This window comes from Tiliqua scincoides, chromosome 1 (genome assembly GCF_035046505.1).
Source record: "Tiliqua scincoides isolate rTilSci1 chromosome 1, rTilSci1.hap2, whole genome shotgun sequence".
Lineage (NCBI taxonomy): Eukaryota > Metazoa > Chordata > Lepidosauria > Squamata > Scincidae > Tiliqua > Tiliqua scincoides.
In genome coordinates, this window is record NC_089821.1 from 269,581,474 (window position 1) to 269,595,112 (window position 13,639).

The following is a 13,639-nucleotide window of genomic DNA, read 5'->3' on the forward strand; positions in this document are numbered from 1 at the left end:
CATGAATGGTCTGCTGGTATGCCATGAGAGTTTGGGGGAGGGTCATTTGTTAATAGGGCCATTGATGGATGTGAGCTCCTTGCTGGTAGCACAGTGTGCCCTGTAAATTGTCAAAAATGGACAGTGTGCCTTATCAATTTTAGTGCCTTGTCTGTATGCTGTGAAATGAAAAAGGTTGAAAATTGCTGGTATACACACTTATTTAAATGTAATTGGTTAAAAAGCATATAAGAACATAAGAACATAAGAACAGCCCCACTGGATCAGGCCATAGGCCCATCTAGTCCAGCTTCCTGTATCTCACAGCGGCCCACCAAATGCCCCAGGGAGCACACCAGATAACAAGAGACCTCATCCTGGTGCCCTCCCCTACATCTGGCATTCTGACTTAACCCATTTCTAAAATCAGGAGGTTGCGCATACACATCATGGCTTGTACCCCATAATGGATTTTTCCTCCAGAAACTCGTCCAATCCCCTTTTAAAGGCGTCTAGGCTAGACGCCAGCACCACATCCTGTGGCAAGGAGTTCCACAGACCGACCACACGCTGAGTAAAGAAATATTTTCTTTTGTCTGTCCTAACCCGCCCAACACTCAATTTTAGTGGATGTCCCCTGGTTCTGGTATTATGTGAGAGTGTAAAGAGCATCTCCCTATCCACTCTGTCCATCCCCTGCATAATTTTGTATGTCTCAATCATGTCCCCCCTCAAGCGTCTCTTTTCTAGGCTGAAGAGGCCCAAACGCCATAGCCTTTCCTCATAAGGAAGCAGATGATTATGCATAGCTGTTCATTCTTTTTTATTTCTTTTTTAATCTATAGTTATTTTTTTTACTTCTTTTTCCTTTTTTACTTCTTTTTGTTGATGCTTGTTTTAAACTGCTTTGAGAGGCTGAACCTGAAAAGTGGTGCAAAAGGAATGTAAACAATATAGTGCTAAAAATATTTGATCAAACATAAGAGGAAAGCTTCTTTTGGTGCTGTTAGTTCTATGAAGTTCTTAATTTTATTATGCACTAAGGAATATATTGCCATGATAGCAGTTGTATATATGCCTCTCTATCATACACAACTGCCAGACCCTCAAGAAATTCCTTAGTCTTATCAAAGCACTTGGTTTCTTTTGAAATTCTTCACGTGTTTTACTTGAGGAAAGCCTCCCACCTTATCTTCAAATTTCACTTTAAGCAAAGTTCAAAATTAGGCTAGGAATGAATGGAAGATCACTCAGAAATATATCTATCATTTTTTGAACTCCTTGGGGTTTTCTTGAAATTCCTTTGATGTTTTACCTGAAGAGGAACCCTCAAATTTACACCGAATTTCATTTTAGGCAAAATTTCAAGGCGACTCTAGGAAATTCAGACTGCACATGATGGTTTCTTTTCACGCTCATATCATTAGCTATGCCCTTTCAGCTGCAAATAATTATGCTAAATTGATACATGCAATCTTTAATCTAAAGTTTGCAAATATGGCAAAATGGAGGAATAATAAGTTTAAAAATTTTGAATAGGCACTTACTGGAATTACAGTTAATCCTGATACAGTCTAGATGGGGAAGAATAGATGAGAAATGAAAATTTATCCTTCAAAGTAATAGCTGCAGACATCCAATAAAATCACAGTCCACCCTTCCGGGGACAGACACATGCAAACGTGGCCACTGTGTGTTCTTTCCGTATTGCCATAGAACGCAGATATATGGTGAAAAAACTTTATAAATAGAAGTGATAGTATAGGGTAAAAAAAATGGCCAATTTCAAACAAAGCTACATGGTGACAAATCTAAGTGAGGGGAAAATGCTTGTGGAAACTGTCCCAGTTGCTGGATTTGAGCTGGCTGCAACTTTCTCCCCCATTTATGAAAGAACAGATTCATCTTCTCTAGTTTTATTCAAAAAAAGTGCTCCATCACAATGGGGAACAGAGCAAGCCAAGCAAAAAATCAGACAATCTGGACCACAGTTAATACCTGAAAGGCAGGCACACTTTTAAAAGCCTAAAATGATAGATTAGATTGTCTCTTGACCACTGGAATATCCTTAGCTCTACTAAAATTATTCAGTAAATAACAAGAAAGCAATTTCATCAATACATCTAGAAATGTTTATTTATTTGGAAATGATAGTGAGTCAAGACTATGGTGTGCTTTGGGGTCTATTTTCCTTCTTAGTATTATTTTCACTCTCAAAGAGTCACATCCAGAATAATACTTCTGCAAACACAAGCGTCCTCTAAGAACGGAAAGAGTGTTCTGCCCACATAGAGGGTCCATGTGCAAGTGGAACGGGTCCTTTGCATGAGCAGAATGCTCCTTATGTTCTCTGGGCGAGCTTGCGTTCATGGAGTGTTCATGCACTACTCTGGATGAGGCCCTTAGTCTAATAAAAGAGGCTCTGGTTTTGTTTCCTTCCAGTTGTTTAGTAAAACAAAGTTTGCCTTGCACTAGATTTCATAGGGGAAGTTAAAAGGTTGTGATTGATTATAATCAGTAATTCCTCTTCAAGGTCTTTCAGGATCATCAATAATATTTTAAAAAATGTGCAACCTAGATTTTGTTTCCATGTAGCTGAGTTTGTCATGTGTCGTCAACCGCATCAGAAAAGTGGTTGCAAAAAGCCAAGGAACATCACCTACATGCCTCTTTCTACAGAAAGCTTTCCTGAAGGAGCCCTCTCCTGGCCACTGTGAGGCCACCATTTTGTCTATTGAAACAAACATCAACTTGCGGTAATTACACATTTTCACTAGAGGGCTCTATATGAAATAAAAAAGACCAATGGCCCCCTGTTCGTTCTGTGTATAAATTCAGTGTATATACAGTTATATAAATATATAACATTTACATATACAGTTATACACAGTTATATGTATAAATTCATCATCCAAATTCAGTGACCTGGCTTTCCTCAAAAATGGGTTTTGAACAGATCTGCCTATCCTACCACCTTTTCTGCAATTTAAAAGTGAAATCACAACAGAGCTAGTATTTAAAATGCCTCACAAAAGATCTGGAGAATAATCTCACTAAAGGAAGCTGTTCTGGAGAACCAGCGTTCAGTTTAATTGATCATTTCTCAATGCTACGAAAACCTAGGAAAGCATGATTTTATTTCTATAGAAGAGCTTATGCTGTTTGTGTTCACATGGCTGTTTGCCTAGGGCCGCAGACTTTGGGCATTGAAGGGCTGTGTTATTTGTGACACAAAAATATCACTATGAAGTTTGTGTTAAAAAAAGGAGGGAAAAGAAGAGAACAAGGGATAGGGAAGAAAGAAATGGATTTGACTGTATACATACCAGGCTGCTATAAACAGAAGACCAAAAATGAACAAAAGTGTGGCTTGTAATTGTTACATAATTTGAAAACTATCAAATTTCTAGGCTACCATATACTTTTTGTGCATATAATTTGCATATCTACTCTGTTATGCTAAAATCAGGTATGATGAAAAACAGCTACAGAATATAACCAGAGTTGGGGTGCAAACTCTGATCCATACTTTAAGTTTTGGCTAAGCAATGGCTCCTCCACTGACTTTATAGTTAAGGGCAGCTCTACCCCCCAAATAGGCTTGGAATTCATTTCTATAAAAGGACAACCTGAAAAAAAATGGTGGCTAAAACTCAGTGTGTTGCACAAGGATACTGAAAAAACAGGGTTTCCTACCAGTACCACTGAGAGGCTGGTCTTCTCTTTTTATAACAGTCTGCAGTTCAAAATTAAATATGGTGGTTTGTGTGGAGTGTGCAAAGATAAAGGAACGCAACATTAAAATAAACAAGTGATGAACTTTTAAAAGTATGTTATTGCATATATATATGTACACAAGTTACATATATATATTTAAAACATTTCATTTTATTCCCAGTGGCAAACAGGCTGCTGAATAAATGTTTGCAGGCAAAGACAAAAAAGAAAAAAGAAAAAAAGAATGTTCCAGATGTTAATACTTCTGGAGTTGGGGAGGGATGTTACCTAGGTTGACTGTTAGCTTAACTCGTCCTGCATCCAGCTCTAAACGCAGCGTGTCAGCAGATTCCCTAGAAGTAGTGGCCATTAAAATGCCATAAGCACGCTGAGACCTGAACCGTAATGACACGTCCTCTGCCTCTGTGTGCATCACCACAGGGAGTTGAATTTTCATAAACATGCTTCCATCGTAGCTTAAAACTGTTGCCTCTGAAAATGTACAAGAAAAAATATTACAAGATAGTTACAAGTCTAGACTTAACATACCAATGTGTACACAGGAAATCAAATTTCATTAAGCCAGGTCTGCACAACTTGTGAGCTGCCAAGCCAAAGGCAGCACGCCAACCACATACAGTATAAGGAACCAGCAGGGGTTCAGCCCTGCTCCGCCGAATCCTATGCTCTGTGTCGGGATGAGAAGCCTGACACGGAGCTCCTCTAGTCTGCGCCGGCAAAATAGGAGACCCATTGCTGGGCCTGTGCCCTCACCAGGGGGAAGGGGACAAATGTCCCCTGCTCCTAAAGAGACTGTGGGCCCAATCCTATCCAACTTTCCAGCACTAGTGCAACTGCAATGCAGCCCCGAGGTAAGGGAACAAATGTTCCCATACCTTGAGGAGGCCTCTGTGACTGCCTCCCCACCACAGGATGCAGTGCATGCCCCATAGGCACAGCAGCACCGGCACTGGAAAATTGGATAGGATTGGGCCCTCAGTTGGTGGCCGCGGTGCCCAGAGAATGCAGTGGTAGCCATTTTGGCACCGCTTCTGCCAGGCAGCTTAGGATTGGGTTGTTAACAGCCCAATCCTATGCCTGTCTACTCAGAAGTAAGTCTCATTACAGTCAATGGGGCTTACTCCCAGGAAAGTGTGGAAAGGATTGGGCTGTAAGTTGTTAAGCAGACCACATAACATGGCTGGTGGGCTATATTTAGCTAGATGGGTTAAAAGGGGAGGGTCCACAGCCCAGTGGCTGAGCATTTGATTTGCATGCAAAGGGGCCCAGAGTTCATCCCTGGCGTCGTTAGGCAGGGCTTTGCTGAAGAAGAAGAATAGATGCTCTTTATCAGTGCAGACAATACTGAGCTAGATGGAGCAAAGGTCTAATTCAGTGTACAGCAGCATCATGTATTCAAAGGATCTGAAAACTTGTGCTAAGCTCAGTGCAAAAGCAAAGAAGAATTCAGAACTTCTCTAAAATTTCACATATGTGAACAGGAACATGAACACCATCGTTCTCATCAGGGGCAGCATCAGGCTGCATTGAGTCCTGGTACAATGCAAAGAACTAGGCTCCTGGATATGAATATGCACTCTCCACCCCAGGTCCCTTGCTTTCCTTGCAGTGGTTTATGGGTAGAGATAATTCCTTCCCCTCTCATTTGTTGATGGTGATATAAGAGGAAGTGCCTCAACCCTGCCTTGCTCTTCAAACTCCCTGAGATAATTCAGGGCCCTGGAGCAAACTCAAATGGATGTTGCAAAAGGGGATGGAGAAAGCCATAATGAAAGTGTCAATTTGTGTGGATTTCGTCCTCTCCCAGTCAATCAGGTTTGCAACCAGCTCCCCTCCATTATTGCAGGAGGTTCTAGGAGCAAGCTGACTGGCTGCTGTGCAAGTTCTGGTTGCTTCGGGACAGGATTCTTCCCTTGGTGCATGGGCTGCCCTGATTCTCATACAAAAAGACTGATGCTCTCCTCATGAAACTTTGTGTAAGACTCTGGCCCAGGGATGCCAAACTCATTTCATACAGGGGCTGAAGTTAGCGTTCATGGTGCCTGCTGAGGGCTGGAAGTGACATTATTAATCAGAAAGTGACATCATTAAGCACATGATGGCCTGAAATAAGCACTTTGTTCTCACATAGAAACTAATTAGCTATAAATGGCAAAAAAAGAAAATGTGCAAATCATGTTCATATTTGCAAGATATGAGAGAGTCCAATTATCAAGCTGGTAGGCCCCAATTATAACAGGGGCCTGAGAAACTGCTTTTGGGGGCCACATCCATCCCACAGTCTTTATGTTTGACACCCCTGCTCTATCTAGTCAGTGAGCTGAATGCTTTATTCATGGGCAGTCCAATACTAACTAGGACTGAGCCAGTGTGGAGGCATTTACAACAGCAAAACAGTGTTCCATTGCTGTAAAATGGCTGCCTGCCAGAGCCAGTAAACTGCTAATAGGGGGCATGGATAGGTGGGGATTGGGGCCAAAGAAGTGTTCTGTGGGTGGGTATCTGGCGGAGGCTTCTCCACTGATAATCCTGATCACCTTCAACACACACTCCTCAGGTCTGATTGAACTCAGGTCAGTAAATGTAGCCCACAAACTATGTACTGCAGATTGAAAGGTGCTTGACAATCCACTGGGTAGCTACAATCTTGTCTAGTGAGCTGAGTTTGGCTTGAGAGGTTACAGACTGATCTGTTTTCTAGACAGTGTGGTCTAGGAGGAAGAGTGTTTGGACCAAATTAGATGATTGCATAATAGGGGCCTACATGCTTTACAGTACTTATTATTATTATACCAAATAGCAGCCATGAGTGGGCCAATTCATATCTATGGTGTGAGGGGTTTTAATTCTTTACCTACACTATGATTACAAACTAGATTAGGGCCTCCCACACTTACTACTGCCCAGTTTTCAGGAAATTTTCAGTACACCAATTGTAGCTTTCCTGCTGGGGCAAATAACAGTTGTGAAGCGGGGTCTGGACTGGGACCAGTAGGATCAAGGCCCTCTTTCTCTGCCATGGTCCCAATCCTTATCAGGCTCTGCATTTTTAAAAACAAAACAAAACACACACACCAACTCAGGCTTTAATAATGCAATCAGCATATTATCTAGTTTGTCCCTTGGTCCTGGATCAAAGAAACCTGGGTTCAAATTCATGCTCAAATATACATTTTAGCAATTATACCAGTGGTGGGCAGCCTCATATGACCCATCAAGGTTCTGTGTGTGGCCTTAAAAAAAAAGTTGCTGTACTTTTCTGCTTATGCAAGGTTGCCAGATTCCCCCATGGTATCTGGGATCATGGTCAGTGTTCATGCCCAACTGCAATACTACAGACCACTGAAACGAAGGAGGGCTAAAGGATGGGCCTAGGTTGCCCATCTCAGTGTAATACAGGCTCTCCCTGCATGTAACGACGGTGATGCGGTAGTTACCTCAGTTCTGGGGGTACAATATCTTGAAGAAGTTCCTGCTGCTGGTTTAACACATTTTGTATGCTGCTTTGGTGCAGTAGTTTTTGAACTTAGTGCTAATCTGCAGCTCCTAACATTGGGCCACCAATGTGTGGAGTATGACTCGTATTAGGAAATCCACATTGTATGCTTATTTCCCCCAGGTTCACTATTCCAAAGAGACTGGTAAGCTAAACACCAGTGGAGCAGAAGTTTATGCTCCAAACAACTGGAATAAATGCTTAATAATATGCTGCTCATTAAGCAGAATCACAGCCTCTAGGACAAGGAGGAATAGCTTTACTATCGGTTCTGCACTGGGGATACAACAGTGTAAGGGCAGAAAAATGACTGTTCTAAACGCTCATGGTGGGAAATTTTTTTCTTGGGGGTGGGTGGAATTCATGATAATAGTTTTTTTTTTGGGGGGGGGGTTCCTACCAGGAGGAAATAACGAAGGGCCATTCAGTGGATGATTATAAAATGGGGACATAAATTTGTTACACATGGATGAATTTTCAAAAAGCAACAGTTATGCTTCAGTGCCAGCTTGTACAACTTGTGACCCGTGAAGATGAAAACATCTGATAACCAGCTTATAACCAGTCATATATTATGGTCAAATAAATCTCTTGTTTCTTGCCACATGCTAGGACTGTAAGCCAAGATGTCTGTCAAGCATATGGTCACCATGCATGGCTGATGGGTTCGATTGCCAGGCCTCCAGAGGCTCAGACCCTGAGACCCAGGGCCAAGATTGGAGACTAATGGGTGGTACCTGGCAATTCAGGAGGTGGAGCTTGGTGGTACTGGGAAAGATCCTAGTAGAGTGGTGAGAGCAGAAGATGTCTCCTTGCAGGTCAAGGAGCAGAGGCTGGATCTGTCTGATGCCTCACAGGAAGGATGCTGGGAGATAAGGGGTGATACTAGGCAGCTCAGGTCCATCTGATGAACTTGGCGTGTAACTAATAGCAAACACTCTCAAGCAAACTGGAAAATAGCTTGATCTCCACTTGGTCTGGCCCTTCACCCTGAACTTTATTGCTTCGTCTGGAGACCATGAGAAAAAGCAGGCAGGAAGTGGGAGGCAGGGCTGGGACACAGCAGTTATGTCAGATTCCAATCCTGTTCCCTGAGCAGCGCAGAACGGCTTCAAGCCATTCCGCACTCCTTGAACTTGTGCCACCTCAGGAGGTGGTGCAAGTCCAAGGAGACCCACAGGGGCTGCAGTGGCTTACCCAGAGGTAAGGGGAAGAGTTTCCCCTGACCTCTAGCTGAACCACTTTGGGCACCTATCCTGCGCTGCATACAGCGCAAGCCTCTTGGCTTACCTGTTCCAGTGCAAGATAGGATTGCGTCCTTAGTTTCACTTTCCATAGGGCTCAATACATTCATCAGCTTGGAGGGAGGGTCTTCTCAGGTGCTTTTGGGGGGCTGCGTTTATCAGCTCGGGAACATTTTGGTGTTGTTAGATTCCTCTCAACCTTCTCTTTCCAATGGACTAATGCAAGTTCACCCACTCACAAGTAAATGTGTGATATGGCTGTTTCACTTCTTTGTGACCCACCAACAATCAGGTCACAACCCCTCTCATGTCTCCCCCTCATGTCCCTCTCCCTTCCTGCTGCCACAAAACCTCCATTTTTCCAGCCCCAGTTCCATCTGGATAACCCTCCTGATTTTATTCCTTGTACCTTTCCTTGTTTGGGGTCCTTTTTCAGCATTATGTGCCCATTTCCCATGGAAAGATTTCTTCTTGTTTCTCTCCTCTATCTAGAAACTACTAACATTTAAGAAGTAGCTATTAGACGTGATTGCTAAGTATATTGATTGCTTTTCATTTTCAATTACTTCTCCCTGCTCCTATATTACTTGCCCCACAATGCAAGTTCTTTGTTATTGCACCTTTGCCTTTTACCCTATACAAAGGGTTCAAAGGTTCAAAGATAACATGATGACATCATCACTGAACACTGGAGGCAGCATCTTAACTTGTTGCAACCCTGAAAAAATGTCAAAGGCGTTCCTGCACCTGTGTGGACTCCGTACAGGGAACACTGCACACCATACTCATTCTACCTTAGCTCTCTCTGCTACCCCACGCCGGCTTGTCCACCCTTTGGCTCATTCCTCTTACCTGGTTCCTCTGCTCCTCCCACTCAGATTATTTCACTATCCAAGATTCCTGTACAGGTGATCTTTGCAGTGGCAGAGATTGGAAGGCAGGGAGAAATTCACCTCACTTCCTACCCTGGCTTGATCCCAAGCAGCAGAGTTCTCACCTCCTAGAAGCAGAGGACTCTCGGAAGAATCCCATTGACTGTTGAAGAGTTCACCACATGATTCTAGATTTTTATTTAAAAAACAAAACAAAAACCTTGAGGGTGCTGCAAACCCCACAGCTGTCAATGAAGGCACTGGGCAAGTCAGTGGGGGCCCTTGAAGGGGTCATGGGCCCCAAAATATGCACAGGTTTGCATGTTTTGCAAACAGCAGGAACCCCTGCTGGCTTGCCTTTGTAAACAGTTCCTGTAGCTGACAGTTTCTTCTAAGAGAGAAAAGGGGGCCTTTAAATTCCAACTTGCCATGTGTCTACACTGGTATATCTCCTTAAATCCAATTCCCAATTTGTACATCATTCTCAAGTTTGTCATTGATTCCCCTCCCCTTTTTTTCTGAAGTGGTTTTGTTTGCCGAAGTGAACACTTTTTCTTAAAAAATGAAAGGTTTGCAACAATTATAATGATGTTTCTGTTGGAAAACGAGAATAGTTTATCAGCAGCCGCACATGGGAAGCCGCAATAATAACTTTGTGTGGCAAGACGGCTGTGCTGTGCTTTTGGAATCCCAAATGCTGTAATCATATTAATGCATGACCACTATTAGGACACCACTATTACTTGCAGGAGGAGAAGAAATGCTTTGAGAGAGGTTCACCCCAGATAGGAAACCCTGGGGTAGCGAGCAAGGCTCCACGAGCTGAATAAACACACAGAGATTTCTGCAGGACAAACAGCCAGATAACATTGTGAGAACACCATATTATCATGGGTCCCAGCAGATGAGGGTCTATGTTCCAGAAAATTAAATTGGGGGAAGAAATTGTGTGGCCTGCAGACTATGCTTATGACAAATCCTTTTGATGAAGCTTGCTGTTAAACTTGTAGGCTTCTCTTGGCATATTTGCATATACTTGATGTTCTCCTCTCCAGTTGCTGTGATATATAAAAATATTCCCTAGTTCTTTTTATTTTGAAAACTGTATGTTTTTACCTCCTCTTTTGCCACTAAAGGAAAAATAAATTTCCCATGTGTAATGGCAGGATTTTGCCACAGGGTGGTACACCACTCATATTTAACTGAAGAGTTTTGTAATTCATCTGACAGCCTGGTTATGCCCCCTCTGCCAGCCGCAGTCCACCAGTAATAGAACAATCTGGAGACATCAAAATATCTGGATGTTTGCCAAAGGCTTGCATCTTTTAAAATAAGAAATTGGGAGCCTCTAAATAGGAATGCAGTTTCATTTACAGCAACACAAATGGTGGGCTCTTTAAATCGTGCTGATAGAGAAGGGGTGCATTTTGCCAGTTTTTCACAGTGCATTTCATGGACTGTGAAAAGAACACCCCTTTCAATAATACTTATAGCGGTGGGATAAAATTGGGGTGAAAGTGTTTGTCCATTTCGAGTTAGGATAAAAAGCTTGAATCTCACTCTGAACTGGCTACATGATATAATCATGTAGCCAAACCTGATGTGGTCACCATGACATTGTCATACAGTATGTCATCCCTGAAAGAGTGGAATAACACCATCAATATGAAGGAACCCTGTTTTAATAAATGAGCACTGAAAAAGCTGCTATGCCAATTGTGCAACAAATAGCCCTCAAACCAGACTGAACAAGAACGAGGAAGAGGTGTCAGGGAACATTTTAGCTCCCCGAAAGTGTTCTTCCTGAATATGTTTGCATGTTAATGTCCAGTGCAACATTACTCTTAACTAATTTTAGGATGAGAGCTGGAGTTGTTTTAAATGCCTGTGTAGAATGTAATCTTTAGGTCAGTGGTTCTCAAACTCTCTGGGAGAGTTGAGAGCCACTAAGTTCTTGCGTGGGCAGGAGGGGGGAGGCAGCAGGGGTGGGGCTTTAGCAGAGGCGAGGCGTGATCGCTCCGCATCTACTTCCACTGCTGCGGGGAGCCCTGCTGCAGGTCGCGCTGGGCTCCCCACACCCCCGGGAGACTGCAGGGGCTTGGGTACGTGTACCCAAGCCCCTGCAGCCCCCCTGGGCGATGCGATCCTGGGGATCGTGCCACTGCCTCCTCCCTGCCTCCAGACTGCTCCTGCCCCTTAAGGGGACAGGGGCCTGCCGGCTGGAGTGTCACGACGCCCCAGTTTGAAAAGCCCTGCTTTAGGTGATCAAAACTGCTTAGATACACATGGAAACAGGCAGCATATGCATAGAAGTGATAGACCTCACTCAGGATCTTCAAGGAGCGGTGCTGAAACAATCGCCCAGCCCCCTCCCCTTGACATGCGCAGATGTAACATATTCACTGAGATATTCTGCTTGAAGTAGGGCTGTGGCCTGCAGGTTTAAGGAGACTCGAAGTGCAATCCTAGCATGTCTACTCTGAAGTCAGTCCCATTATATTCAATGGAGCATATTCCCAGGAAAGTAAGTACAGTTGTGACCTTCTTAATGACAGGGATGCGGACCAGCATCCCTGACGTCAAGTGGGGTTTGATGCTAAAGGCATCCAGCTCTGCTCCCCTTGTCTCCTGAGGCTTTTCTGAGACTCAGAATTCTGGAATCACACAAGAGACACAACTTAAAAACTGGAAATTGCATCTCTCATGAAATTGGGGCATGACTGGAGGCTCCAAAAAGCCTCCAGAGGCGAGGGATGCAGAGCTCTCCTCAGCTTTGGAGGTTTGGGAGGGTGCAACCTCCTGACCAGTGGCAGCCATCGCATATGTGACCTGTTGCTGGCAGGAAGGTCATTAAGGGGCGCACACCTGTATAGGACTGCAGTCGTAGTGTACTAATAAATATGGTGTCTCCCATTCAGTTGCTTTGTTCTGTGCATTGTGAAAGTTGGTAGAAGAGGATTAAGCAAATTCAGTTCTTGATCTTTCATGCACAGAAGTTCCCAGCAGGGAGTGGTGGTCTTCTGAATGGCTGGAATCACCTTCAGGTAAATAAGGAGAAGTGGAGGCAATAAGGCCTTTAAAGTTGTTGCACAACGTCATAGTTGTCAATGTCAAAGTTATCAAAGTATCCACTTATATCCAACACTACAGAGTGCTGCCTGTTTTTCTCTTAACTGTATTTCAGTTATTTGTGTGCATGTAGGGCAGGAGGTCTTGTTGGGCAGGAGGTCTGGTCTAGAGGGTAGAGCCTCCGTCTGCCTGAAGATAACATCCACAAGGTCGCCAGTTTGAAGCCACCAGCACCGTGCGACCTTGAAGCAGCTGACAAGCTGAAGCTGAGCTATTCCATCTGCTCTGAGCGTGGGAGGATGGAGGCCAGAATGTGAAGCCAGATTGGAATGAAACACCTGAATGTAGTGGTTCTTGAAAGAAAGAACCTTCTTTCAATTGTAAAAATCCCTATTTAATAAGGGATTTAAATAAGCCTATGTAAACCGCCTTGAATAAAGACCAAGAAAGGCGGTATATAAATACCTGTTGTTGTTGTTGTTGTTGTTGTTGTTGTTGTTGTTGTTGTTGTTGTTGTTGTTATGTATAATACGCATGCACAGTTCAAGCCTATGAAAATTTACTCAAACTAACTCCAATTTATCTCAGTAGAACTTACTCCCAGGTAAGAGTCTACTGGCTTGCATCACAATCATATTTGTTGTGTTTCTTTAGCAGATGTTCATTCCACTTTTTCTAGGAGACCATTTTCAAAGCAGCTAATGAAAATACATATCATTCAATGCAAATTAATGTTGGTGGGCAATTGAAAGAAGTACTGGTGGGATATGATGTTAAAGCCTCTACCCAGCACTTTGGTGTTCCTGGCACAGCTATCCTTAGGGACCGCTATCCTTAGGGGCTGGTGGCAAGCCCAAATAGAAACAGCCTTGCCCCAAAGCAGATGCAAGTGACACTAGGGAGGAAGGGCTTTTCCTCATTTAGGCCACATGGAATAATATATTTCTTATGCTTTTGCATTGAGGGGCTTTTAAAAAAAAATCATTATTCGTTGCCTTGAATTCTGTTTTTTTTTCAGAAGGCAGGATAAAAATATTGTACTGAATTGAACATAGTTTTCAAATGTCACCATGTACTTCCCTTACAGATTTGCACACAACTGCCAAATGAGATGCAAGGTCTATCCTAGCTCCACTCCCTGTGGTCATTTTGACTGGACTGGAAGTCAGAGTGCAAATTCACTGTCCCAGTGCCTCCTGTCCCAATTAGTGCAATGACTGAACATATGCAACTTAGTATGA

The 13,639-nt window shown here is 43.3% G+C and overlaps 1 protein-coding gene across 15 annotated transcripts in view; it reads right to left on the reverse strand.

Moving 5' to 3' along the window:
• NRXN1 (neurexin 1) overlaps window positions 1-13,639 on the reverse strand; it is a 1,133,747-nt gene that overhangs the window by 623,840 nt on the left and 496,268 nt on the right. For all 15 annotated transcript variants that reach the window (XM_066625795.1, XM_066625872.1, XM_066625848.1 and 12 more), the window contains 2 exons: window positions 3,985-4,188; window positions 1,527-1,553 (listed from right to left, as the gene is read on the reverse strand). In XM_066625795.1, the coding sequence (XP_066481892.1) occupies window positions 1,527-1,553; window positions 3,985-4,188 (231 nt within the window). The remainder of the gene's footprint in view (window positions 1-1,526; window positions 1,554-3,984; window positions 4,189-13,639) is intronic.